The sequence below is a fragment of the Thamnophis elegans genome, chromosome Z (genome assembly GCF_009769535.1).
Source record: "Thamnophis elegans isolate rThaEle1 chromosome Z, rThaEle1.pri, whole genome shotgun sequence".
In the NCBI taxonomy this organism is placed as follows: domain Eukaryota; kingdom Metazoa; phylum Chordata; class Lepidosauria; order Squamata; family Colubridae; genus Thamnophis; species Thamnophis elegans.
This window is the reverse complement of record NC_045558.1, coordinates 104,416,434-104,443,188: the sequence shown is the minus strand read 5'-3', so window position 1 is coordinate 104,443,188 and position 26,755 is coordinate 104,416,434. Positions and strand designations below refer to the sequence as shown.

The 26,755-nt window shown below is 38.3% G+C and overlaps 1 protein-coding gene across 4 annotated transcripts in view; it reads left to right on the top strand.

The window, feature by feature from the left end:
- PPP1R9B (protein phosphatase 1 regulatory subunit 9B) overlaps positions 1-26,755 on the top strand; it is an 85,831-nt gene that overhangs the window by 26,799 nt on the left and 32,277 nt on the right. For all 4 annotated transcript variants that reach the window (XR_004256841.1, XR_004256840.1, XM_032235148.1 and 1 more), the window contains exon 2: positions 23,059-23,191. Coding sequence is in view for 2 of the 4 variants with exons in the window: in XM_032235148.1 (XP_032091039.1) it covers positions 23,059-23,191 (133 nt within the window). In the remaining 2 variants the exon portion in view is untranslated. The remainder of the gene's footprint in view (positions 1-23,058; positions 23,192-26,755) is intronic.

The window sequence follows — 26,755 nt, the reverse complement described above, 5'->3', positions numbered from 1 at the left end:
TACTGAAGGCCCAACAGACGAAACAAGAATACAGAAAAGAAGTGATAAAATCAAGAATGGAGAGTTGGCAGAACAAAGCACTGCATGGCCAATTTCTGGAAAAAATAAAAGATAAAGTGGACAGTGAACAAACTTGGTTATGGTTAACAACAGGTACATTAAAGAAAGAAACAGAGTCACTAATCCTGGCTGCGCAAGAACAAGCTATCCGCACAAATGCCATTAAGGCCAAAATCGAAAAATCCTCTGATGATGCCAAATGCAGACTTTGCAAAGAAGCTGATGAAACTGTTGATCACATACTCAGCTGCTGTAAAAAAATCGCGCAGACTGATTATAAATTGTGGCACAATTCAGTAGCGCAAATAATCCATTGGAATTTGTGCAAAAATTATAATATTAAAACAGCAACAAACTGGTGGGAACATCAGCCTGAAAAAGTCACCAAAAATCAGATGGTCAAGATCTTGTGGGATTTCCGTATACAAACGGACAAAATACTGGCGCATAATACACCAGACATCACACTGGTTGAGAAAAATAAGGTCACAATCATAGACATCGCAATACCAGGTGATAGCAGGGTCGCCGAGAAGGAACATGAAAAAATCGCAAGATACCAGGACTTAAAAATCGAAATTCAACGACTATGGCACAAACCAGCAGTGATAATTCCAGTGGTAATTGGCACACTGGGTGCTATACCAAAAGCACTGGAATTACATTTAAAACAATTAAAAATTGATAAAATCACCATCAGTCAAATGCAAAAAGCCGCACTGCTTGGATCTGCACGCATATTACGAAAATACGTTACGACGTCCTAGGCCCCTGGGTGGGGCCCGACTAGTAACCAATGCCAAATCCGGCGAAACAACTGGCCGCTGTGATACAATTGTATAACAACAACAACAACAACAACAACAATATAATAAAATACAAAAGGGGGCATCTTCCCACATGTTAAAAACAAGAAAGATTAAGGAAACAATTGGTCCCTTGCTGGGAGAAAGTGGCCAGAAGGTGACAAGCAGCAGGGGTAAGGCAGAACTATTTAACTCATGTTTGGCACCTGTCCTTTCCCAAAGGGATAAAACAGTCCAACCTATCAAGAACAGCACCCCAAAAATCAGATTAGGAACCCAAGATGAGATAGGGAAGAAATGGTAAGTGAGCACCTGTCTACCCTAGCCAAAGTCCAATTCCCAGGACCGGATGGATTACACCCCAGGGATCTGAAGGAACTGGCAGACGAGATCTCACAACAACTGAACTATATCTTTCAGAGATCCTGGAGTACTGGAGAACTACTATAGGATTGCTGATGTGGTTTCCCTCTTCAGAAAGGGAGAAAAACAGATCAAGAGCCCAAAGCCAATATGGGTTTGTCAAAAACAGATCATGCCAGACTAGTCATATTGCCTTCTTAGATACACTGTACTCCTTGTTGGAACTGCCTCTTCATGGAGGGAAGAATGCAGTGGAGTACCCCAAGGCTCTGTGTTGGGTCCAGTACTCTTCAACACCTTCATCAGTGATTTGGATGAGGGTGTTAGGTGTGTAAGCTAACAGTTGGGTTAGCAATATATATGCCATGATAGTATTAAGATTTATATATATATATTATTTATTATTATTTATATTGATAGTAGTACTGTTTCTTTTAAGTACTGCTGTTATCTCAAGCGGTCATAAGAAGGAGCCAGAATGACTGTTAGCTCTCTGCTTGTTAAATGCTGATCGGTGGGGGGACTCATCAGATTTGCAGATGACCCCAAGCTGGCAAGAATAGCCAACACTCCAGAATACAGGCTAAAGATACAGAAGGATCTTGATACCACTAAGAAAATGAGATTCAATGAAGTAAGGTTCTACCTTTAGGCAACGAAAACGAAATGCACAGGTACAGAATACCTTGCTCCACAGTAGTAACTGTGAAAGGGATCTTGGAGTCCTAGTGGACAACCCTTTAAATATGAGCCAGCAGTGTGCAACAGCTGCCAGAAAGACCAACACAGCTTTTGGCTGCATAAACAGAGGAATAGAATCAAGCTCCCATGAAGTGTTAATCCCACTTTATAAGGCCTTGGTAAGGCCACACTTGGAATTCTGCATTCAGTTTGGTCACCATGATGTAGAAAGGATGTGGAAACTCTAGGGAGAGTGCCAAGAAGAGCAACAGAGGGGATCAGGGGACTGGAGGCTAAAGCCTATGAAGAATGGTTGCAGGAACTGGGTAGGTCTAGTTTATGAAAGGAAGGATTAGGGGAGATGTGATAGCAGTGTTCCAATATCTCTGGGATTGCCACAGAGAAGAGGTAGCCCTACTATCCTCCAAGGCACTTGAGTGCAGAACAAGAAGCAATGGGTGGAAACTAATCTAGGAGAGAAGCAACTTAGAACTGAGGAGAAATTTCCTGACAGTTAGAACAATTAATCAGTGAAAGAGCTTGCCTCCAGAAGTTGTGAATGCCCCAACAGTGGAAGTTTTTAAGAAGATGTTGGATAGCCATTTGTCTGAAATGGTATAGGATTTCCTGCCTAGGCAGAGGGTTGGGCTAGAAGACCTGCAAGGTCCCTTCCCACTCTGCTATTGTATTGCATAGTATTGTATTGCATTGTATTTTGCTCTTTGCCTAGTCGCCCCCACCCTTGGAAGGCCTTCAGGGGTAATCTCTAACCTGATTGGAGCCACTTCTGTCCCTCCATTGAGAGCTGCATCCTTTAGCTGCCCCCCCGCTCTGCTTGTGTTTTTCCAGGCTGCAGGGGGCTGCCATCTTGGGCCACGTGGGGCCTCTCCTCCCCCTTCTTCCCAAATGGCTCTGCGGGGCAAATACCATAGCCCCGCCTTCAAGAATTAGCAACAAAAAACACAGCTTGTGCTACTAAGAGCTGTTGGCCGTTAACTGTGGTCTCCTGAGAGCCTTCTCGCCCCCCCCTCTTTCTCCTACTTAAAGGAGAGTGTTCTTAAGGGGGAAGGCTTCTCCTGTTACTTGGCAGTCAGAAAAGGGACAGAAACGGGCTTGCATACATCGTGAGGCAAGGTTGCTGTAACACCGGAGGACAAGCCGAAGGGGATCCTCCCTTGGGGGGAATAGTTCTCAGGTTGGGGGGGGGTTTCTTCCTGCTGCAAGCCTTGTGGCAGCTGCCTCTGTGATTCATCTTGGAAGTAGGCTTGGAGGGGGGGGATTGATCCACCGCCTGCCTCTTTAACCTCCTTGATAAGCCTCCTTTTGGCCCTTTGCTGCCTCCCCCCCCCTTGACTAATGGCTCTGCGATGGTTTCTCACCTTTTTAAGGGCTCCTCAGAGCCTCCGGTGGTGGTTGTTGCTGGAGGGCTGAGAGCTAGGCTCCTGCCAGCCTCCTCTGAGCTGCTGGGGGCCGCCATCTTGGACCACGTGGTTTCAAGATGCCCCCTGGCTCCAAATTCAAAAAGCTCCTCTTTGCTGGAGCATATGGAGATGGCTTGTGCCTTTGCAGTCTGCCATGTGGCTGCCGCTGCCGCTGGAGGCTGTCTCTCTCGCCTCCCCCTGCCTCCCGCAGCTCTTTCTGAGCCTCTCCGGCTCTCACCTTGTTCACTGGTGATAGCTGCCAGCGCAGGCTTTCCAGGGCGTTTTAACAACCCGCGGTTCATGGCTCAACCCCTGAAGGGAGCGGAGGAGCGCTCCTGCTCCTGAGAAGCCTCTGTGGCAAGGGCTTGCCTCTAGGAAGCATGTGCCCTGTCCTCCTACTTGCCCAGCAAAGGTCCTCACTGAGTGACTCCGACTCGCTCAGTGGCCAGGGCAACGTGCCACCCCAGGGGGCTTGTGGCAGTCCAGTCCTTGCAGGAGGAGGCTGTGCGCGATGTAGGGAGGCAGGATTCGCCGGGTCCAAGTTTATATTCCTTAATCCTTTGTAAATTACTGGAGGTCCAGAGTGATGCAACCTTTCCAGTGAGTGGATGAGTCAAATATGGGGAATATCTGCTGGCCAGGGGGCATTGCCCAAAGAGCTTATCTGACTCTTCCAATCATGAGAGGACAAGGTCAACCCATTCTGGATACTCCTCCCCCCTCACTATGGAGAAAGTCAGTGTCCCCATCTCAAAATGGTGTGTGTAGGTTTTATGGTAAACTTCTCTCATGTTGGTTGCTGGTTTTGTAGTACAGGATTGTGGGAAAGTTACTGAAAGGATCAGTTGACTTTGAACAGTAAAATTTTTATTTAATTTATTGGTGTATGATCATGTAGGACAGTGGTCCCCAACCCCCGGTCCGCGGACCGGTGCCGGGCCGTGGAGTACCTGGCACTGGGCCGCACAGCGGCCGGGGGCCATGATCGCTGCAGCGGCCGGGGGCCATGATCGCTGCAGTGGCCGGGGGACATGATCGCTGCAGCGCAAAGGCTCCTGGGCCGTGCGCAAAAGCTCCTGGGCCGTGCGCAAAGGCTCCAGGGAAGAGAGCCCCGCGCTGGTACGCACGTGATATATAAACAATCAATGTGTCGTCGCGAACAACGCCCCCCCACCCCTGCGCGCGCTCAGCGGGCCACGGTAAAATTATCAAAGGCTGACTGGTCCGCGGCGATAAAAAGGTTGGGGACCACTGATGTAGGATATACATTATTTTTTCTTAGAATGGTAAGAATCTCCTGGATGCTTAATTATAGAACAATTATCAGAAGAAGCTATTAATGTTTTCCTATTTTAAAAAAACAGATTATTTCATTCTCCTTTTTTTATTGTCATCCGTCCTCCAAATCCTAACATTAAAATCTCGTGAGTTTTCTGCCTTTATTATTAACGCTGTCCTTCCTTTGATGCAGTAACTACAATCCATCATTTCATTGTAGTTTTGATGCACAAGTAAAACCGCAAAGCTGAATCATAATTCACATTCTAGGGTCTCTATTAAAAGAGATTGCAGAGTTCTATGATTAATATTTCATCTCAAGTTTAGAGTTTGGCTTAACCCCGAACTCGGGTAAACATAACACATAAATGTTGTACTCGCATAAATCGCTGTGCTCAAGCAGTAAACAGTTGTTTTTAACTATTTAGTAATGCATGACTCTTGGTGACTTTATAGGCAAGTGCTCTCCATGCTGCCCAGTCAAGCACGGCTTCTTTCAATTGTTGTATATTCAATTTTGTATCAACAACCAGTTTGTTCTTTGCTTGCCAGTTCTTCTTTGTCTGCTACCATGTCCTAGCATCATTGCCTTCTCCAATGAATTTGCACGCATAACTTAACCAGAGTAAATCAGACATAGCCTTATGATTTTAGCTTCCAGTGATGTGTCTGATTTTATATGATTTAACACCTCTCTGTCAGTTACTCTGGCTGTCCATGGTATATGCAGTAATTTACGCCAGCACCATAGTTCAAAGGCATCAATTCTTCTTCAATTAGCAAGTAGTAAACTACATCATGGCTTTAAGTGACAATCGCCTGGTTCGCATAAGAAGCTAAGAGAATAACTGGTTTCCAGCAACATTCTAAATTACTAATTACCCAACAAGGCCTTACATTAGTCTGTTGTTCTTATAATCATTGATGATGTTTTTTTTAAAAAAAAAAAACCTGGCACTCTGATGTGGGTATCTGGAAGCTGGGGGAGCTGCCATTTTAATTTTCAAAAATATTTCAGGTATAATGGTACTCTGGGTATTGTGGAAGTTTAATAATGGCAGCCAGTGGGATCTTCATTGTTATTTTCCATAAAATCACTTCTCTTGTAAAACTCCAGGGAACAGAGCAGATTAAAACTTCGGTTAGGGATTGTTGCTCTGTGTGACTTATGAGAAATATGATTCTGTTTCTGCTAGTCCCCAATTTTTGAGCAGCTGTGATGTTTCATTTTTTAAAATATTACTAATATGTTGATGCACCTTTAATTTTGTAGACTTTAAAAGTAATTGTAAAGAACTGGTATAACATACCAGTTGTGAGTCTGATCTATGAATGTGATAGTGAAGGTTCTAATTTCACCTTTATCATGAATTTGCCAGCTGAGCTTCCTTATTTTCAGAGTGGGGTCCAAAATGGTGGTTATTGTACAGTATAGTAGCATGTGTTACTATATCATTTTAAATGAAAAAAGAACCTCAGCTTCAGATGACCTGCTTGGTCTCCCTGATTTCCAACAGTGGATCTGTTTCTTTCAAAGAAAAGGATGACCAAAGGGGTGGGAGTGGGGAAATGCAACCCACATTACTGACTAAGCAGTGATGGTGAACCTATGGCATGTGTGTTAAAGGTGACATGCCACAACGTTTGAGGTGACACGCCAGCATTCAGTCACTTCCAAAACCAATTATGATAGAAAGCAGTGCCCTTTTCTCACACAGGTTTCTGGGGAGCACTGGACCATTGGTCAATTTCATTGTTCTCCAAGGCTCACACACCTTGAGGTATGGCATGAAGCAGCCTTTTTAAGTGGCTGCAGTAGAACTAAGGCTGAAATTGAAGTTCTGCCCTCTACTTCAGGCTCAGATTCAGCACTGCTGCAGAGTGCCCCTTGCCTAAATTCTTCTTTATTGGTGGGATGACACACCAGCAGAACCAATTTAGGCATTTTTTCAAAATTTTGACATACCAAGTCCAAAATGTTCGCCATCACTGTACTAAAACCACCGCTATGGAGGAATTTGTTCAAGACAAATGAGTATTTGTAGAGGTGCAAGAACTGAGGAGCTTTCAGCATGTTTAAACTCATTTCTTTTTGTCATTAGAAGAAGGGAAGGAATAGGCACTGGGCCTGAATAAGATGGTGAAGGTTATCTGTGGAAACTGAGGCAAAGAAGAATTGCAACAATTTATATATTCAAGAAAGAAAGATAAGGAATAAGAAATGGGTAAGGGAGAAACAAAAAATGGGAGTGAGGCCAGGAGAAAGAACAGTTTTCTTTTATGAAATTAAGTATCTGTCTATAACTACTTGCTATAGTTTTGTTAGAGGCACAAGTAGATGCTTAAGATAAAATGCACCTGTTTGTTTCTCACTTCCCACCTGGAACCATATATGCAATTACACAAAAGACAGCTTATATGTGTATTTAAAGAAAAATAGCTAGGGCTTTGTCTACATTGGCAGGATTAGTTTTGTGGGATTTATGTAGCTCCTGTGGCATGTTTAGAACTGTTCCAGACCTACAACTTCAAGTCGCCCATTTTCAGGTAGATAAGTATGTTTTTTAAAGGAGTTCAGCATACGGTTGAAACTTTTGTAAGGCTTAAGTCATCTGTATTTCTTGATACGATGCTCCCCAAAGTCTGAAGAAGGAAAGGTTTCATGGGAACTATGAGGGCTACAGAAGAGTTGTTTGCAAGCCCCTTTTTGTAGCTTTACTCCTTACATCCAAGGAAATTGCACCCTATGTAGATAAGCTCCATCTAACCCCAGACTAAAACACATAGAGCTGGAGAAACGAAGGTAGAAATATGGCTATTCTCAGAAGTGTTCTTGATCATGATCTCCATTTCATAAACTCGAATATTTTAGAACAGCTTCTTCATCCAATTAAGAGACCGATTCTTTTGTAGAGATATGCTAGAATGCAGTATCCTCACCTTGTCTAATACCTCTAACTTGGCACAATCCCTCAGCCTGTTTGTCATTCCCTAGAGCACCTGAAGATCATGCTACTGAAAATAAGGTACAATTTGCAAAACTCTTCCCCCCACTTTCTAAACAAATGAAATTCCAAACCAATATGGCATGAGTCTCAACCCCCCCACCCCAAAACAGATTTTTTTTTTAAAAAAAAAGTGTCCCCTCCTAATAGTAGATGTCTATGACTATCTAAGGAAGTGTTTGTTAAAATGTGATTCTGGGAACCCTGCCCCAACAAAAAACTCTCAGAGGTCCATAAAAGGAAAATTATTTGCCAGCCCATGTTGAAAAATAACACAATATTAAAATCCCATAAAACAATTATGAAAAATAGCAACAGTGAATTTTATTTTTAATGTAATAAATATCTATTGATATCACCCATACAGAAGAAGCTCTTGTGGGATCCTCCATAATTTTTAATAGTGCGAAGGGGTCCTGAGGGGAAAAAGAAATGTTTAGAAAGCACTGAAGCAAAGGATTATTCTTATTTATTCAAAGCAACTAAAGGATGCACAAAAATAATGCATGATAGTGGCTTCCGCTCTCTCTCTGTAAAAACACACAGTGCACCAAACCAGGCCTTATCCCAAAGATGAATCTAATGATCTCTGATTCAAATGAAGTCTTAATTAGTAACCTTAAAAATATTCTGTACAATCTGTCCTGACATGTGTTAGAATATTCTGGGCAATTTTACAAGGATACTTTTTTTTTTCCTGTAGAGAAGTAATTGCTAGGGGAAATCCTCTTGTGAATTTAATGTCTGTTTTGTTCTGGTTGTTTTGGGGAGGTTTTTTTCTTCTTCCAAATCTATTGCTATTCACATGAACTGACAAAATGTAGGTGTAAAATTCAGAGCAGAATCATCCTACAGTGTTTTGTGTTGGTGATAAGGGAAGTGGGGTGGAATAGTTCTATTATTGGAGCATATGCCCATTAACAGCTGGATTAATGCAATACCCCCCTCTTTCAGCCCTTTGTTTGGGTTATGTGCAATATATCTATCAAATACAAAACCCTGCAGCCCCATCTTACTTTATCAGTAATATCATATATCCAGTCCTAGCTCAGCTGGTTCAGTTGGGAAACCCTTTCCCCAAGAAAAAAAAGCAAGTATACAGAAAAAATGTAGGGGGAGGGGAAATGAGGAAGGTCACCTAAAGGTCACCCACATGGAATATAGAAAGACTTTTGAAGCATCGAAGCATAAGGCCAGCCCTATTGAGGTAAGCTGTGCAAGCAGAATGGCTGATGCTTCTTTTTAGTACTTCATTGATTCTTGATCAAAATGAACTACAACTTGCAAGGTGCAACTTCTTCCTCTTGCTGATGAGCAGGTGACCATCATGATGTTGCACCTCAATGTTGCATGTTACTGTGGAAAAACCTATAGAAGTATTGTCAGCATCATGTAACAAGCACAAACACATGGAAGAAGGCAGGCCAGATGCAAGGCTTTATTGTTTGGGCACATGTGAACATGTATGGTTTGAAGGTCTCATAGAACCTTTTAGTTTAGTACACAATATTTCTCTTTGAAATATTTCATGCTTTCAAGGCAGAAAATTGCAAGATCCATTCCTGGTATCCCCAGGCGTAAATGGAAAAGAACTGTTTAAATTTCAGAAAATTACTACCAGTCAGTACAGATCACCTTTACAGAAAGTGCTGCATTTGGCTGCTTTGGACTATAACTCCCATCATCCTTGAACATGAGCCATGCTTGCTGGACTGATTGTGCTTGAAGTTTCAAAGGCACTAAATTGGAGATGATGTGAATAGTGCTGATCAAAATAGCAGAGTGATAATGCTATTTGAATGTAAACTGCAGGAATATAGCTATTACAGAAGGATCAGAAATTATCATGTTTTTTCCCCATACATGATTGATCTAACCAATATCTGTTCCAAATAATATAATATGCACCTTTGTGCTTTTATTTTATTACTAAATTTGTACTTGTGGAAATCTTGAATCAGGGTTTATATATCTTCATAATAAAAGTATACTTAGTGTCTGTTGGAAGCTCAGCATACCAGTTCTCTTTTTTATATATACATACATATCCCTCCCAAACATATTTCTTTCATTCACACTTGAAGTGAACTTGCATGGGAAAACTTGATAATATTTTTATATTTCATGCAACCATTGGAAATTCCAATTAGAATAGCAATGCATACAAGGGCCTATTTTTAAAACCCTTTCCTGTAGGTGAACTTTTCTCAAATTAAAACATTTATCCAAATTGCGAAATCCATGATGAAAAATTTATATGCACATCTTGGTTCAAAATATGACAATTTCCACTAACAGCTATCTTGAAAAATAACCAGTAGATGTAGATAGCTTAGGAACTTCCTGCTTCCAAACATCCCAGTCAACTGCTTGTAGTCCAAGCACTGAAGGCGTCTGCAGAAGCAGTTTTGGATATTTCTTCCCAACTTTGGAATTTTCTTAACCTTTTATCAGTAAAACCCTGATTTGCTTTCCCTTGATGATCTTAGGATGCCTCCATATGTATGTAATTCCAATTTTACAAGCCTTCCTGGAAAACAAGGCAGTTTTCCAACTAACATAAAGTTCAAGCAGAATCTGTTTCTGCATTCATAATTGTCAATCCCATAAGATAGATCAAAACAGGAAATGTATCCTTACCAGAATTTGTGGAATGCTTCTGTTCTTGTTGTAAATGTAACAGTTTTGCAATATGTATTTCCATAGATTTGTACAATAATCTGCCAAACAGCCAGCATAATATAGGTTTAATATACTGGATTTGACAGATTCAAGTTCAAATCTCCACTTGATCATAAAGCTCACTTGGTAACTTTAAACTAGCTATTCTCTTGTTGTATAGGAACAAGCTACTTGAGCAGAATATTCTAGAGTTTGTCATTCAAAATAAATAATCTCAAAAAATGAGGGAAAGTTACAATAAAATAGAAGAGAGGCAATCTTGACATTTGCTCCAGAGCTGTGTATATTCTTTGACCAAGCAGAAAATGGAGAAAAGATCTAGCTAATATCCCGCTCCTAATTTCACTTCACCTGAAGTTCTACTCCAGTGTACTTCCATCTTGTTTTTATGCAGCATTTCAGAAATATTCTCTCTATATAAAATAATGGTGAAGTTTGAAAAAGCAATTCATTATTAAAACTGAGCAAATGAGGCAACAGGTATAGTATAGCAGTTTTGTTTTTATTTTATGTGGTTCTTGCTTGACATTTTTATGTAGTTCTCTCTTGACATTTGTCCTTCTGCATAGACAAGGCTAATGATTCAGGTAATTAGCAGAACTATTTCAGGTATTTATTTAGTTGGCACTGAATGTCTACTGAAAAAGTAACCCGTGTCAACGTAAGTAAAACATATTATCATATAAGCATGCATAAATTATCACTATCTGATATTACTAAATTACAATTTCTAGCAGCCCAACCAGCATAGTCAACTGTGAGACATGCAAAAACTAGTGCCGTAGTTTGGGTAATTTTTGGAGGGTTACAAGTTCACTATTTTTGATATTAAGATGTCAGTGAAATTATCAAATAGATAAAATGATACAATAGATAATGGGCAATTGTGTATATGTAGTGAGGTTTAGCACATTTTTATATACTACAATGCAGAACAAGCAAGTAGAGTACCCCCCACCAAAAAGCCAACATTTTAATCACTTGAACATAAAAAGGTGATTTCTCAAATTATTAATTAATTGACCAAACATTTAAAAGTGAAATATGCCTCTGTTTCACTGGGAAAATTATCAAGAATGTGTCCTAGTTGCTGCTTTCCATACTTTTATCAGATTTGCCATCAAAATTTAGTACAGGATCTGTAGTTGAGCTCTTTTTTTGTAAAGGCTCATCACAAGATGTAATTTTCCAAATCGCAATTGCTGCTTTTGGATATGCACAATAATGCACCTGTTTTTTGTTTAGAATTTAAACATCAAGCACATCTAAAAATTACTGATATGAGTATGTGTGTGCATGCGTGTTTTAACATCATCCAATTTTCTCGATAATAAGCTGAAACCACCAATTCTACATTTGTCTGTATTTCAGGTAACTTCTCATATTTGCTATTGAAGGAAAGTGAAATCAAGAGGGAACATATGGCTTCACTTTGGATACCATTTATTTCTATTTTCTTTTCTTTTTTTTTCCTTAGCTGTTACTTTTTTATTTTTCTTTAAAAAAAAACACAAATATGTCATCATTTGTCAATCATTAAGACATTGAAGTACAATTTTTTTTTTGTTGTGTGTGCCCCTCCCTCCCTCCACCCCCCACCCCCCTCCTCCTTCCCCCCCCCCGACTTCCCAGAACCCGTACACGGTATGGATTTTTAACTAACACAGTCTAAAATCTATTGAGAAAAAAGAAATAAAGAAATTAATGACATTCTAGATTGACCTTAGCTTCTTCTTACTGAACTGACTTTTAACAGTTTAAATCATTTCTGATCTTAAGCATAGGCTAACTGGAATTTCTTAGTCCCGTATTTATTTTGTATATAGTCAATCCATTTTTTCCAGTCTCGTTTATATCTCTCGTTTGAATGATCTTTGAGATATGCCGATATTTTAGCCATCTCGGCTAATGTCCATTCTTGGATTGTAGGCAAGTCTTCCTTCTTCCAATATTGCGCCACCAACAGTCTTGCTGCAGTTATCAGGTGCAGAATCAAATTGGTCTCTACCACTGTAAAGTCAGTACATATACCTAGTAAAAATAACTGAGGAATAAACTTTATCCTTCTTTTTAAAACATTTTGCATGACCCACCATATTTTTATCCAAAATGCCTTAACCTTTTGGCAGGTCCACCATATATGATAATATGTAGCATCGAGAGAACCACACCTCCAACATTTAGGCTGTACATTCGGATACATAGAAGCCAACTTTTTAGGATCTAAATGCCATCTATAGAACATCTTGTAAAAATTTTCTCTCAGATTTTGAGCTTGTGTAAATTTCACATTTCTTACCCAGATTCTTTCCCATGTATCCAACATTATTGGTTCCTCAATATTTTGAGCCCATTTTATCATACAATCTTTAACTAATTCTGTTTCCGAATCCATCTGTATTAATACATTATATATCCTCTTTATATGCATTAAGCTTTGATCTCTTATTTGTTTAAACAGATTATCCTCAACTTGGATAAAACCAATTTTTTGATCTATTTTCCACCTAGCCTGTAATTGCCCATACTGAAACCATGTTTGAACTACCTTCTCCTCTTTTAATACCTCTAAAGATTTTAATTGTAATACCCCCCTTTCCGAGGTAAGAAGCTGTCTGTAAGTAATTCTGTCCTGTTTTTGTGCTGTATTCATATTTTCAATTGCGTATCTAGGAATTGCCCACATGGGTATCTTGTCATTTAATTTATATTGGTATTTCTTCCAAACCCGCAATAAAGCATTTCTTAAAATATGACTTTTAAAATTCTTATCCAATTTTTTGTTGAATAACAGGTAAGCATGCCAACCAAATACCAGATCGTGTCCCTCAATATTCAATATTCTATCATTGGTTAAATGATAGATAGGTATACTTTGGATACCATTTAGTGCTTTGTCTTTTCCTTAATCAATTTCATAACATATACTTTTGTATAGGGGATGAGCAATATTCCATCCATGAGATTTATAGCAGAGGACAGGACATATTTCATTGTAATAGCCCCATTCTAAATGCAAGTAAATCTATTGATTTTGATGGAAATAAATTCCAAGTAAGCATGCTTAGAGTTTCACTTTAATTTTTTATTGTGATTTGAATATGAAACGTGCCTTTCCTTCAGGGAACCACAGGGGAGTATTTTGGGTTTATGGTTGAACTAAGTCACTTATTATACATATAGGCTAAAAGGATAAAACAATAAAATAACCCACTTTCCCCACCTGGAAGTCTTCCAGATGTGCTAAACCACAGTCTCATCACTTCTAGCCTATGTGATAATTGGGCTTATGGGGTTTTTAATCTAACACATCTGGAAGGCAAGGTTGGAGCAACATATTAATAATAAGTAAACCAAATAAATAAACATTATTTCCTGCATAAATAAGGAAAGAGCAATTAAAAATGTAAAGTCCAAAACTAGGTTTCAAAATAAAGTGTGTGAACTTGAACCTAATTGTTACTAAGAAAAAATACGTGAACCTTAAAGATGAAATCATATATTATAGCAATAAAAGTGAGATAGAAAAAAAAAATCTTTGTCCCTCTCCCATAATACATAGAAGTGAACTTGATTACTAGTAAATTCAAGAGAGATAAAAATGAATACTTTGTTATACAAAGCTGTATGTAAGAACTGTTTTTTTTCCCCTTTAAATTAATCCGATAAGTCCCTGTAGTTTTTGGAAGTGGTTTGCTGTTGCTTCCTTCTTGGGGTCAAGATTGCCCAGGGGGCTTTGTGTTTATGGTTGGACTAAAATTCAGTTTCCTGGTTTCTAGCCTGATGCCTTAATCATTCTACAAAGTGGGCTCTTTGTAAGCTGCCATATCATCTAGAATATTAACTAAAGGTAAGGTTTGTTAAATAAAAGATTAATCCAGACTTTCCCAACCTGGTGCCTCTTCAAATAAGATGGAAACTGGAACTCCTAAAATTTGTAAACCAACATGGATCATTAGTCAAAGAAAAAACTTTGGCAAGGCTCAGATTTGACTGTAACAGTATAGGAGTAAAGGAGAATATTTATAGCTGAGTTTTGAAATGATAGGTCCTTGGTGCTCTCTGAACTTGGTTGTTTTCTTACCCAAACTATGTAACATCCTCAGTGCTGGTAATCACTAGTAATCTCTAGCACTGATGATGTTTTCTAGTTTGGGTAATGAAACATCTGCAAGAAAATAACCAAGCTCAGAGAGCACCAAGGAGTATAGGAATGTTGCTTGTACAAGATACAGAGTTTCGTTGTCGTCATTCTGTAGTGAAGGAAATCTTTCTCTTCTTATTTATCAGATAACCCAGTACTGCATTGTACTGGAAAAGATTGAAGGACTCAGGCTTGCCTCCAAGTATTCTGGATTTTTGTTCCTGAATCCAACAGTCATTTTAGAAAAGTATACTATAGGACAGGGATGTCAAACTTGATGCGTTAGGTGGTGGCCCCACCCCCTGGTTTAGCAAAGGGGGGGGAGAGTCCCAATACATCATGTGAAGATGCCATGATGACACAAGTTTGATACACCTGCTATAGGAGTTGAATGATTTCTAAGCAGTACAGTTGTTTCCTCTGAAGGCTGCTGTTTTGTTTTGCCCCATACATATACAGTAACTAGGTGGAAATCCTATTGAATTATGACTGATATGCTGGCCTTGGCTAGTTTGCATGCGTGACTTCCACCATATGCATGCCAGTTGAGTCATATACTGTTTAGTAGGTTGACATGTTCATTGGTAGAACTTGGCAGCTTGAATGTAGACATAATTTTCTTTGGTACAGCTTGGTTTGATTCTTATCTTTATCTGTGTAAATCAAAATAAATCTACTGCTGTGGTGGAGGTGGAAGACAGAAGGTAAAGGCTGAGCACCAACCAGATGGTTTCAAGTATTTTGACCAAGCATTTGAATCTCAGGTCTTTAACTCCCAGGGCTTTGGAAACAACTACTTAGACAAGTTTCACTAGAATGACAAGTTATTCCTAAGATTTTTTAATGGGATGGGGTGGATTTTGTGCTTTAAATTTATGGCTTGAACAGAATTGATGTGTCATCTGATCAGTAAAGGGGACTGTATTTTTATTGTAGGCAATCCTGTCTCAACTGGATAATGCTGAATTTTGAGTTAATCTTTAGAACAGTACAGTTCGCAGCCATGCTGTTTGGGGATTACAGGGTGTTAGAGCCCATTTGGCAATCACTTGGTTGGAGAAGGCTGCTATAACCACCGCAGTTATCTTGTCCTCTTGTCTCTGCTGCTAGGGCACATTAATGGGGTGGGGATAAAATGTGGAAGGAAAGTTTTAAAGGATATGTGATTGTACCAATTAAGGGAGTATTTCTTTTAGCTGTTAAAAATGTTAACCAAGTTTATACATCACATAAGTTTATACATTGCATAAGAACCCTAGTTTGTCTAACCTTTCGCAACAAGTTATGTTGGTTGGATTCAGTGGATCACATTTTTCAACCACAGTATCAGGATCCACCCAATGCAGGAAAAGATGCCTACATTTTGGCAAATCTCCTTAACTCCCTATTAAGTCTAAACATCCTTGTTTAATTATTTCATTTGCCTGGGGGGGAAAAGCTCGGGTTTCTTCAATAGTGGAGGGAAACCTTCTAGGTATGTTGGAAATATAGTTCTGAGGTTTCCATTTAGCATAGCCAAGGGATTATAGTCTCAACACTTCTAGAAGGCTGATACCAACTTGGGAAAGTTAGGTTTAAAATATGAGCTGATACCTCAAAAATCTCAACAGAGTTGAACATGGTTAGTACATGGGTAAAAGAAAACACATACCATAATAATCGATCCCATGAGTAAGGTAGAAAAATTGAAGAAAGAAGAGAAAACGTGCAGAGCATGGCTTCTGGTATTCTTTGCAACTTCTTAATTGCTTTGCAAATTGAGATGGGTAGCATATAAATTAAATAAATAAAACCTCCACTCTGAATAGAATAAGAATAGAATAGAATAGAATAGAATTCTTCTATTCATATGATCAGCAAGGAAGAATGCTTAAGAATAGAACAGTCACCAACCTCCTGACTCCTGCCCTATCGCTTATCCCCTAGGAATAGTGATGGGTCTCACTCTGTGTGTGTGTGTGTTTGTGTGTGTGTGCACATGTGTGTGTGTGTGTGCTTGCACGCTCACCTTCAAGTTAATCATGATCTCAGGGGAATGTCTGGAGTAATCCCTGCAGGTTTCTTGACAAGACTTCAGAAGTGGTTTGCTATTATTGGTTCTTCCTAGGGCTGAGCGAGTGACTTGCCCTATTCATGAAGCATATCATGATAGCAGATCCAGCAGAGCAAATGTAGATGAGCAAGATTCCATCAAATAGAATATGTTAAGTAGGGTAGGAAATAAAGTAAAACATAATAGATTTTGGACTTTGTTTCTACTATGGTTTCTTGAATCACCACAGTTGCTAAAAATAAGTTTGGTAATTGTTTCTCACTATCTTCAATAAATGGTTCTTATTCTCACCTTGGACATTCTGCATTCATCTCCTATTCTCACTTGAAACCTGAAATGTGTTGGGATTTCTCTCTCTCTCTCTCTCTCCACATCTCAGCCAAATCCGGCCCATTTCTCTGTTCAGCCTCTGAGCTGCTGAGGTCGACTATCTCACACTTAGAGGATTTATTTAACTTTAATGGCCTGTTGCTCTGTCAGTCAGTTTATCCTCTGTGACTGTTCCTCTGTGCCTTTAGTGAGTTCGCATCTGGGATATATTTATATGAGTTATATACAGTTATGGATAGAAGGGAATTTGGTGCGTGATGCAGGCCACGTTATACTATATTACAGAGCAAGGAAGCATATGTTGTTTAGAGAAGAACTGATATTGAATAGGCTTCATTTTCATTTGTCCTGCAATGAGTCGAACATTTATGCATGTAAATATATATATTTCAAACAAGCAATATATTAAAAAAGGGAGGTCCAAACTAATTACAAGCCAGTCTAGGAATTACATGGATTCATTCTGATGGATGAAAAGGAAGGCGCTCACACTACCACATGCCATCATTTAGCAGTTAACCAATTGCCCAGAGTCCACAGCTGCAACTAAATCCCGGCCTGGCTTTCCACTGTATCACTGCACATTTTGACCTTTTAAATATTCCTCAAAATGCCCCAATGTAGCATTGCTGCAGGGCTCTGTGGGAAATTGCTATTTTAAATGCTTGCAGTTCCAGGGAATGATTTAAATGGTGGCTTTAGACTGCTCAGAACAGAATATAAAGCGACTGCTTTCCTTATGCTGCTGGTGCTTGATACATTCCCCCAGAAGATTATCAACACAAGAAGAACTCCATTTAGAGGGAATTTTGTTGATGGCCTCTTAGGAGTTTTCTGGGTTGTATGGATACAATATTTTCCTTTGCTCAGCCAACATCAGTAGATTAAATCAGTTGAGAATTTAGAGAATCCCTGAATTTGGGTGGCTGTAGAAAAGCAGGCAGAATCTGCATGAGGCTTCCTAATTCCAGGTTCTCAATCCCTGCCAAATCACATTGGTCAAGGTCACACATCATGTTAGGCCAAAAGAAAACAAGTGGTGGCTTAGTGCCCTGTGTGTACCCATCTCTTTTGATTAGAGGAAATATTTCTCCCTAACTACATACATATAAAGAGGAGGATGTTGTGGGAGGATAGGAGTGGGGTGAGATGGGAAATAACATTTTGGAAGGTTTTTGTTAAGAAATAATAATTTTCAGCAGAGTAGAAAGAAAAGAACTATGGAAATCATGCCTAAATATATTTATCTCCCCGCTGCTAAGACCTTTCTTCTTGTTTCTCTCTCTGCAGATGATTTTTTTTCTTGGCAGGTCCACTTGGTATAGTATTTCTGCATTCAAGAGATGTGAAAAAGGTTTTCTTAAATCTAGGGTGGCTGTGGTGGGGAGATGAGCATTTCCCCAAACTTCTGTGTCTTCCCACACACAAGTCAGGCCTTGGAGGTGGTGCAAAGATGCACTGGAATGGCAGGGTGAAGGCAAGCAGGTGGCTACCCTGGCAACTTAATTAATGCTGTAGCAGTTTGGAGGAAGGGAGGGGGGTGCTGTTCTCTTGCTTTTCTTCACTGGCTGTGACAGCCTGTGTGGCTCAATTACAGGATAGAGATTGAGGATGGGGGCGTCAGAGAATTGAACCTGCTGCTGTGAATGCTGGTAGAAAGAGCTAGGAATGATTCCCTCCAGCAGGAAAAATTAAAATAGGGGAATCAGTTAAGTCAAGATTTTGTGAAGAATTGAAAGTGGGGCAAGATTATATATGAAACAGAAGCAGAGAGCTGTTTGTCAGAGGAAGTATCTTCAACAATACATGCCAGTAGTTGATGGAGTTGAAAACATGAATGGGTGGAGCTAGAAATAACCCACATTTCCCCCTTTTTCTCTCTTGTTTCCATCTTTCTGCCATCTCATTCTCTCTGACTTTCTCTCTTTTTATCCTTTCTTCTTCTTCCTTGCCAGGCAATGTTGTAAGAGGAACACATTGCTCTTGCTAAAGATCTAAACTAATGGCTTCCAAAAGACAGCTGAAATTGGGCCAAAGATCACAAGCAACTCTAAGAGTGGCAAGTTGCCCACTTCTGCTTAGAACAAGAAAAGATGGAGAAAGGAATATTTTCCTCTTTATTTGGGAAGAGATGGGGAAAGGAAAAGGAAGAATATCTCATATGGATAAATAAGAGACATGTGGATATATAGGTGGATGCCAAGCAGTGGTGTTGTTCCTACCGGTTCGGACCAATTTGGCCTAATCGGTAATAGTTTGGTGGCCTGAGTCACTGGAACTGGCAGCGACTCAGGCATGCCACACCCCTGAACCAGTTCTCTGGGAGGCGTCATAGGCACCGCCATCTTATTTTTCGCTTCTGCATATTTGCAGAACAATTTTTATTGCACTGCGCATGTGTGCAAAGCGCGCCCATGAGCAAACTCATGCTGGAACCCTCCTCTGATGCTGAGTCTGGATCATCATTGGTCCCATGGAACAAGAAAATATAAAGCAGTATAAAGCTTTAGGCACACTGTATTTGGAGTAATTCAGGAGCTGCTTTTGAGGAAGACAGACGTATGAATTCTCATAGGTCTGCTTTTGTGCACATATGTACAGTATGTGTTTTATGTGCTGATCTATCACATTATATATATTGTTATATATTGCAGAATGAGAGAATACAAATCAGCAGAAATTTATCATATTATTATTTATTAAATTTATTGACCACCCCTCCCTCCCATCTTAGTACAGAGTGACTCTGGGTGGCTTACATTATTAAATGTCTATACAGAATCTTCTCCTAAACAATGTTGGAGAAGTTATTGGTCCTAGATTTAGTTATACATAAGATAACTCATTTAAATCAAAGGTATTTAAAACTGTAAACAGATCCTTTGAACATGTCCATTAGCTTTAAGAATAAACTTGGATATAATGGGTAAAACGAGGTGTGTAAAATGAGGACCCGGATTGTTTTGGGGACAATATGCTGACTGTGTAAACTGCTTAGAGAGGGCTGAAAGCCCTATGAAGCGGTATATAAGTCTAACTGCTATTGCTATTGCTATAATTCCTTTTGCTTTTAGATATAAAGTCATCTAATTATGCTGTCAGAATTCACATAATAGGGAAAGACATGGATTGGATTGTCCAATTGTTTCATACTCTTCTTTGCAACATTACAACTTCCCAACTTTCCTTATAACAATAGGCAATGTTGGTAGCTGATGACAAAGTGCCATGGAGAAAATAGTGAAGTACTGTTAATTTCAATATTATATTTATAAGTAGGGGGCCGCTGGCAAAGAGAGAGGAAATGTCTTATCATTTATTCAGGTAACACAAGGCTTTTGGGGTATAGAAAACTATCTTTTCAAATAGTAAAAAAAAACCAGTGATGGATATTCAGAATCTTGAAGATGGATTCCTCCTTATCATTGTATGCTAGCTTTCTATTTATATGAAGCCAGAAACTGGTGGACTATTACAAGGTTTGCCAAAGGATAATATGTTTAGTGCTCCTGAGGATTACAGTGATATAGAAAAATACTTACGTGTTTAAGAGTATCTATAGAGCAACTATTTTTTTTTCCATTAGGTTTTCAAGATGGGAGTATATTTTGCCACCTCCGAAAGCTACATTCCATAGTTATTTCATCGCTGAAAGCAGTCATCATTCTTGTCAGGCATCTTAAAAGTTTTACCATGTATTTTGTCATAGGAAAATGGTCAAAGGGTAAAGGGAAGAAATAAGATAAGAATTGGGAGAATTTGAAACAATTGAAAGCAAACATAATCAATGACATATTAGGTTGATTATAGAACTGATTCATTTTCTGGGTTTTTGAAATATACCAGTCTCTAACTCTCTTGAAATGGACATTTAACATTAGAACCATCATTAGCAAGGTACAACAAGGAATGTTCTCCCTGCTTCAACTCAGGAAGTTCAGACTGCCTCAGGAGCTGTTGATACACTTTTACAGAGGAATTATTGAACCTGTCATTTGTGCTTCTTTCTAAAACTGTCTGCTTTGGTACAGCAACCAAACAGGACAGGTACAGACTTCAATGTATTTATTAAACTTGTATGCCGCCCTATTCCCAGGGGGACTCAATGAATAGTTGAGAGTGCAGAAAAAAAATTGCAACCAGCCTGCCTTCCACTGAGGACCGGTATATTGTGTGGGTCAGAAAGAGGGCTGAGAAGATATGTGAGACCCTTCACATCCTGGCCATAAACTGTTTCTATTCCTCCCCTTGGAAGCCCCTACAGGGCATTGCATGCCAAAAAACTAGTCACAAGGACAGTGTTTTCCCTCCTGCCATCACTCTGCTGAATACCTAATTCTCACAGTGCTGTGTAATGTCTATGTATTTGTCCATGTAATACAAAGGTAGTATTATTTACCTTTATTATCTTTTTTATTCTTGCATTTTATTGGTATTATGATAATGATTATATCATTATTCAGTTGCTTTCCATGTATATTGAGAGCTTCTGCACCGGAGACGAATTCCTTATGTGTCTAATCATACTTGGCCAAATAACAGATTCAATTCAAATCAGTATGTTGGACTCACTCAACAGATTAAAATACAAAATAGATTTTAAAAAGCAAACTTAACGTTCTGGGTAGTTGCAGCTGCTAAGTCTTTGACAAAATTAGACACTTATTTATACATTTTGATACTGCCCAAATGTGGGCAGTTCACAAAAAATGTCATAGAAATATAGGGAAGAATTCTAGCTTTGCCCCCTCCTTTAATGTAAGGCAAATACGTACGTGCGTACGTACGTACATACATACATACATACATACAATCTGGGCATAAAATTACAGTGTTATGTAGCCATTCAATTTTTGCAATAAACCCACAGATTTTTCTTTCAAGAATTGTTATGACTAGTTAAAAGCAAGTGAAGTGGCAGAAGACAGAGTAATCCTTGTGTTTCTCACCAACCTTTTGGTGCACTTCTATTGAAGTCCTAGTTATCTCAACGTTTTTGCAAATGCAAATTAAGCTAGCTAATTTGCTACATCAATTTATGATGCTTTCTTTGTTTATCACATGAAACTGATCCCCACTTACATCTGTCAAAAATGGATGGTCTTTTACAGTTTAGTAAATTACTTAATTTATACTCTTTAATATTTCAGGCTCACAAAGCAGCCTACTGGGGAAACAAAATATTATAAAAATATATTCAAAGGATGATCCTGGCGTAAAAGTTAAAACTTCACAGATGCATGATAAATTTCTCCTGGCAACAAAGTCTGTCTCCTATAAACATGAGAAAATGTATAAATATGGCTTCTGATTTGAAGTAAGAATTGAGAACTGAAACTGATCACACAAAAAGTAAAGCTAAATATCACTTCTTAGTCCTTCATATTGCTGACAGCCTCTGTAACAATGAATTCTAACTCACCAATGTGATATCAAGGTGACCTATCTATTCTAGAAAATACTTGGCAAGAGATTTTAAGCACTCTTTGTTTTAGCTGTTACTGGGAACTTTTACCTAATCTTATCCAAATACATTGAAATAAATTCCATTGTTTGGTGTCTAAAATGTGAGATACTGAAATTTAACCCTATGGGTTAACAAATTTCTGTAATCTAGACGTACATTTTTGGATGGAAATGCAAGGAAGAAAATTAAATTCTTCAGTATTCAAGAGCATTAAATATTTTCGTTCCTAGATATCCAATCATCTGGAATTCCATCAGTTTTATCAAAAAGTTACAGTTAGTAGATTAGTTTGGGAGTGGCCACTTCACTTAATGACCAAATTGCAGATCATTATTGTGGTCACTAAATACTCTAGCAAATGATGGAAACTGCATATTGGAGACTATGGTTTGCAGATGGCTACATTAGTTGATCCATGACTTCCATTTGCCTGTTTTTTCTGTTTCTCAGTTGTAATTTGGTTTTTAATGGGGCTTTTGGTTTTAAAGAGGATTATTATATTTTTACTAATTTTTGGATTTTGTTTATTGATTGTTCTTATTGGTTGTTTTTAATTGTGTGAGTCATCCAAAAATCACAAATGTGAGATGAGTGGCCTTACAGATTGATTGGATATATAAATAAACATAATCAGAAGCATTAATTTCCATGGCCCATGAGCTAGGTTTTAAGTGAACAAATTCCATACTAGTCATTAATCATTTACTAAAAATCAAAGTATTTTCACATCTGTATTATTCATTTTTGTCTTTTAAAATATATTTCCAGGTTTTCAGCACTTATTCCAATGAGGAATATGACCGTCGAAATGAAGATGTTGATCCTATGGCTGCCTCAGCAGAGTATGAACTTGAAAAAAGAGTGGAAAGGCTGGATCTATTTCCTGTGGAACTGGAAAAAGGTAATGGGAAAAAATGTGTTTGGTGATGAATTTTTCCTTTTCAGAACTGGTAGAAATGGGATGCTGTTTGCATGAATCAAAAAAGAACATAAGGCATTTTGAATAGATATTCCTGAGCATGAGCTCTTCTTTTGTATTTTCTACACATATTTTAAGGATAAGTTGCTGTAAACTAGTTTGTCTATGAGAAGGACCTTATTTTCAACTTGCTATATATTTTGCTCATCACCTTTAACTGCTTCCTCCCAATCATTTCCTTTTATCTTCTTGCCCTTCTCCTATCAGTTATTTTCCCCTTAGGAAAGGCATAGGAAAAGCAACAAGAAAAATAAGCTGCTTTGGCAGATATAGGCTACTTTCGTTCATAAGGCTGTAAGGGCCCTCAGCCTAATTTTTAAAAACATGTTCAGCAAGAAATCAGTTTAGATCTTTGATAAGACATATCTCTCTTTTCCTGCAGTCTGCTGCATAGGAGAAAAAAGAAGAGAACAATAACAGAGAAAGGGAGAGAGAGAGAAAAAAAACTGAGTTTACAATACAATGTGGCTGGAATCATAACCATGCTAAACCCTAAATCAAAGTGAATAAAGTTCTCTTTCTGCGTATTATGCCTGGAAAACATAAGTAGAATTATGGCATATCAGGATATCCTAGTTTATATACCATTCTAAGAGAAGGCTGGCTTTCCACAATAAACTGAATCAAAACTACGCATTTTCATCTAGTCCCCACTTAAGTTTGGCTATGATTTCACCCAGTGCTTGTTTCACCCTGACCCACCATGTGTCCTGCAACGTTACCCCTGAGCAGTCCTGGATAGATAAGCTACCCATCTTTATATTAAGAATTTTTATTAATTTAAGAATGATTGATATCCCCTACCCCATTAGTTTGGTCTTCTTTGTATTTAATTGTAGGTCCATTTTTACACTGTATTCCTTGACGTTTATAACTAGAATTTTCAGTTCAATTGCATTTTCAGCTGTCATGACAGTGTCACCAGCATAGTACAGATTGATGGTTTTTTCCCTCCAGTTTTAAAACCTCACTGATTTTCTTCCAATCAGCTTCTCTTAATATAGGTTGCCCTTCTTTTATGACTGAATGCTTAGAGACTGTTCAGAATTGCAATGAACACCCCTCTCCCCAAAAAGCTAATTACAACCCAGTTTCGAAATTCTGATATCTCTTCCCTTCCCCCCACCCAGCAGTCATTTGAATGTATTTTGGGCACTTACAGCACCCCACAGTCACATGCCATGCCATAAACTAGTGTTTCATTGTGGTTGATGGCAAAAACTGACACACAGTGAACAATGATTCATTTAACAACCACCATGTTTGTTTTCTTTCACAATCATTTTTAATTCTATTCAGAAAGTTAAAGTACAAATTCCCAAAAAGAAAAAAAAATTACAAAAAGAAAACAAAATTAGACATTAAAAATGTGCATTAGACAAGATACAAGATAAAAAACATATCTACATATATTGTGCCCTCCTAGTTGAACACAGATAAGTATATTACAGCAATAATAGTTTTCCCTCCTTGCAGATCATGCCTATAATTTATTCTATACATCGATTTGCAACTAATTTAACCTGCCATCTATCTATTATATATAAGAAAAGGTAGTTAACAAGTAAAACTAACAGCAAAATTAAACTTCAAAGCCCTTTGTTAATAATCTATTGTTATATTTAATTCATAGAAAGTCTACAATGGCTTCTTATCTATCACAAATCACTATAATCATTATCTCTTATTTGTCCATTTTGATTGTTATCTTTGTTTGATTCTTAATAATAAAAAAATTCTTTAAAATTTTGCTTGGCAGTTTTCCCAACAGTTGCATCTCATTTTCACTTGGGGAATGGATTTATTATGTTTAACAAAGAAATAATTGAAAGAGATGCTGTAATTTTATTTTCAGGAAAACTTTCTGAACAACAGGTACACCATGTTTGTTTTCGGTCACATTTGTTTAATGATCATTGTAAAAAATATTGTAAAATTGGATCTGATCACATGGTGGTGACCTGCTTTATGATCATCATAACCTACCACTGTAATTGCCAGGCTCAGTTACAGTCATAAACTGAGGACTATCTGTATTTATCCAGCATATAGACTGAATAAATAAAGGAAGAATCTGTATCCTTGTCTCATCCTTTGCCAATCTGGAACCAGTCTGTTTCACCATGGTCTATCCATACTGTGGCTTTCTGATCTGTAGGTTGGGTTTTCATGAGGACAGTGAAATGTCCTGGGAATCCCATTTTCTGAGCATGTTCCACAGCTTGATATGGTTGGCACAATCAGTGGCTTTTTTATAACGAATGAAGCACATATTGGGTTCTTTTTGATATTCTTTAGCTTTCTCAATTATCCAGAGTGCATCAGCAATAATGTTGCATGTTCCTCTTCCTTCTCTAAAGCCAGTTTGAACATCTGGCATTTCTTTTTCTTCACATAGAGCTCTAATTTGTGTTGGATATTCTAAGCATTATTTTGCTAGCTTGTGAAATTAAGAATATTGTATAATAGTGTGCACAGTCGTTTAAGACCCCCTTTTCATATTGTAATGTATATTTACCATTTCTAATTTCCTAGCTACTATGTCATTCTCTAATTTTCTAAGATACTATAGTTGGAACCTTTACTTCTGTTGCCTGCCATATTCCTGTATCTGGTAACCTTATGACTTAGTAATGACTGAAGTGCTGATCTCACTTCATTTTCTAGTACTAGAGGTTCTTGTAAAAAGGAAATAACTACTATATTGGATGTTATCTGGCCCAAACCCAAAAATGACACAGCGAAATCCAATCAAGTCCAATGCTTTATTTGCTTGTACTTAATCAACAGGATCTTGCCAAACTAAAGCTATAACCTTGTAACCTACTAGATATATTCTGAGATATTCTAGAATGTGGCTACTCTAAACATCTTGCCTCTCCCCCATCCATTTTGGGACTGCACAGTGTCTTAATCTTGACCTTTCTCTAATGAGATTTACTACCTTCTCCCTGAAAAAGATCTGTATTGCCAAAACTTCTATCCACTAATTCTCCCTGGTGCACATTCCCTCACAGATATTGGCATCTCTACTATACAGTATTTCAGTATATTCCTTCTATCTTTGATCTCCTTTGATTTTGCTTTAATGTACCATATTAAGATTGAAATCTCCTAGGTTTAGACATTTTTAGAAACATCTTTATTTTTCCATGTTTTTTTCCATCTTTAGTGTCTTTATAAATGTTATTATAATATTGCTTCTTGTCTCTTCTGACAGATCTCTGAAACTCTTTGTAAAGCTTCTTTCTGAGATTTTTATCTTTTTTAGTTTCGTTTCTCTTCTCTTGCTAATTGCAAATTTGTTCTGGCATCTAGTTTGCTCTCTTCTGTTTCTCCATCTTTGGCAATCCCTTTTCACATTCATTCTTCTTTCAGTTCATTTCCCAATTCTTTGGTTCTCTAATGAAGCTCAGGACTTCAAAGAAATTCCTATTGTTTTCCTTGAAAATGATTAGTGTAGTTTTACCACGTGTTGTGGAAACT